A 1,846-nucleotide genomic window follows, 5' to 3' on the forward strand; every position below is an offset into this window, starting at 1 on the left:
GTCAGCCAATCAGAAGAGAGGCTCAGAGCCTCCTCTCCTCTGATTGGCTCACTGACCTGTTGTTACTAGAGCTCCAGAGAGAAGCCTGAGAGAGGAGATGTGAAACTACACTGAGATGGTTTTTATATCTTCTGATGGATCAACACTTCAAATAAAACACAGAAGAAGAAACATGGAGCTTTAAACGAGCTGTGACTGCAGTGAAGGTGTTATGATTCATTTAGACTTGGGCTGCTGAGTTAGGAAGATGTCCTTTATGAAATAATAATGAAACTTAGAGGTGTGTGAGTGGTCACAGTCTGTCTGTCGTCACACTGAAACTGTAACTAGTGTCTGATGAACAATACACCTGAGTGTGTGCGCGTCCTCAGTAATAATTGATCAGGCAGTTCTCAGGTGTTGCTGACTGATTACATTACTCACTGAGCACTTAAAGATTAAAGTCAGAAGAAAGTCAAGAGTTTTGCCCTTTAAATACGAACCAGGAATCCACTGCAGTTTCAAAATAAAACGTCAATTTTAAGATCGGCAGCTGATTCGTTCTCAAATTACTTCAAAATCTAATTTTCAAATTTCACACAAAGCGGTTTCACAGTGTGTTAATGTAAAAATATTTTCATTCATCAAGGTACAGCAGCTCACAAACACATAAATGACAAAGTCTCTATATCTGCTCACAACTGTTTATTAAACATTTATTAAAGTTTCTGGTTGTAATGACTAAATAGTGGGAGCCGAAATATCTTCTGTTTTTTTAAGGCGGAATATATAAAGGTCAACTAATGCCCCCCCCCACAGGTACCTGATCACCGAGGGACAGACCTTCATCCTCTTCATCTTCACCTTCTTTGCAATGACCGCCACAGTGATGCACCAGAGGAGGCGGGGCATGGTTCCCGACAGCAACGGCCTCTTCATGCTCTACAGGTAGTCATATGACCGATGCAGCGTTACCGTGGTAACGTCACACCTTATAGGGTGAATTCTGATCAGAACGAAAACGGAAAACTCAAACAGAGAAATAAAAGATACGTACGTTATTTTTAACAGTGTTAAAGAAGTAAACAGATGACAGGATTATTGTTACTAGATCAAAGAAGCGCAGCTGTGAATTCAGACTCGTTCTTCATGTGAAAATGTCTCTGTGGTTCCAGTTTCTCTGCAGCTCTGTGCCTGGTGGCGGTCTGGGTGGCCGGTCTGTGGAACGACCCCGTCCTGAGGAAGAAACACCCCGGGCTGATCTACGTCCCGCAGCCTCGAGCCGTCTACACCCTCTACCTGGGCCGGGTCGCACAGACGTGTTGACACTACTCTGACCTAACGCAGGCGGAAGCACGCGCTCTGCAGATAGAAAGACTTGAACGGACTGAAAATGGATCTCCACCTCTCTGCTGGTTTATATTGGCAAAGGTTTGATTTATGGGTGTAATCATAAAGAGGGTCAGAACCTTGAGCGGTCACCCCCCCCCCCAGCCACGCCCCTACCCCTTTTTAAGCGTAAGTATTGTGTTTCAGCTCAGTTCAACAGCTAACGGTGCAACTGTTAAAACCAGGGGAGATTTTGCACAGTGGAAACTCTCCATCGGTTCAGCCTTGAGTCTGCGACGACCACGAAGGGCCACACCTTCGTAGACCAAGGCCTCTGCATTGGGTCACAACTTTTGCGTCCGAGTTTCTGCTTTAGTTACAGAACTTTCTTCTTCTGCTCTAAAGGGTTACTTCTTCTTCTAAACAATTCTAGTGCAGTAGATCTAACAATGTGCTGTACTGTAAAAAAAATAAAATAAATCCAAATTTTACAAAAAATAACTCTTAAGTTTTCTAACAGTAATTTTCTGTTTTTTTT

General features: G+C 43.4%; 1 protein-coding gene across 1 annotated transcript in view; it reads left to right on the plus strand.

Annotated features, from left to right (window-relative positions):
- LOC111652406 (ceroid-lipofuscinosis neuronal protein 6 homolog) overlaps positions 1-931 on the plus strand; it is a 6,951-nt gene extending 6,020 nt beyond the window's left edge. The window contains exon 7 of the mRNA XM_023402657.2: positions 799-931. Within this exon, the coding sequence (XP_023258425.2) occupies positions 799-931 (133 nt within the window). The remainder of the gene's footprint in view (positions 1-798) is intronic.
- Positions 932-1,846: the final 915 nt, after the last annotated feature.

The sequence above is a fragment of the Seriola lalandi genome, unplaced genomic scaffold (assembly GCF_002814215.2).
Source record: "Seriola lalandi dorsalis isolate HSWRI2012SDOR001 ecotype SW California unplaced genomic scaffold, Sedor1 jcf7180002053974, whole genome shotgun sequence".
Lineage (NCBI taxonomy): Eukaryota > Metazoa > Chordata > Actinopteri > Carangiformes > Carangidae > Seriola > Seriola lalandi.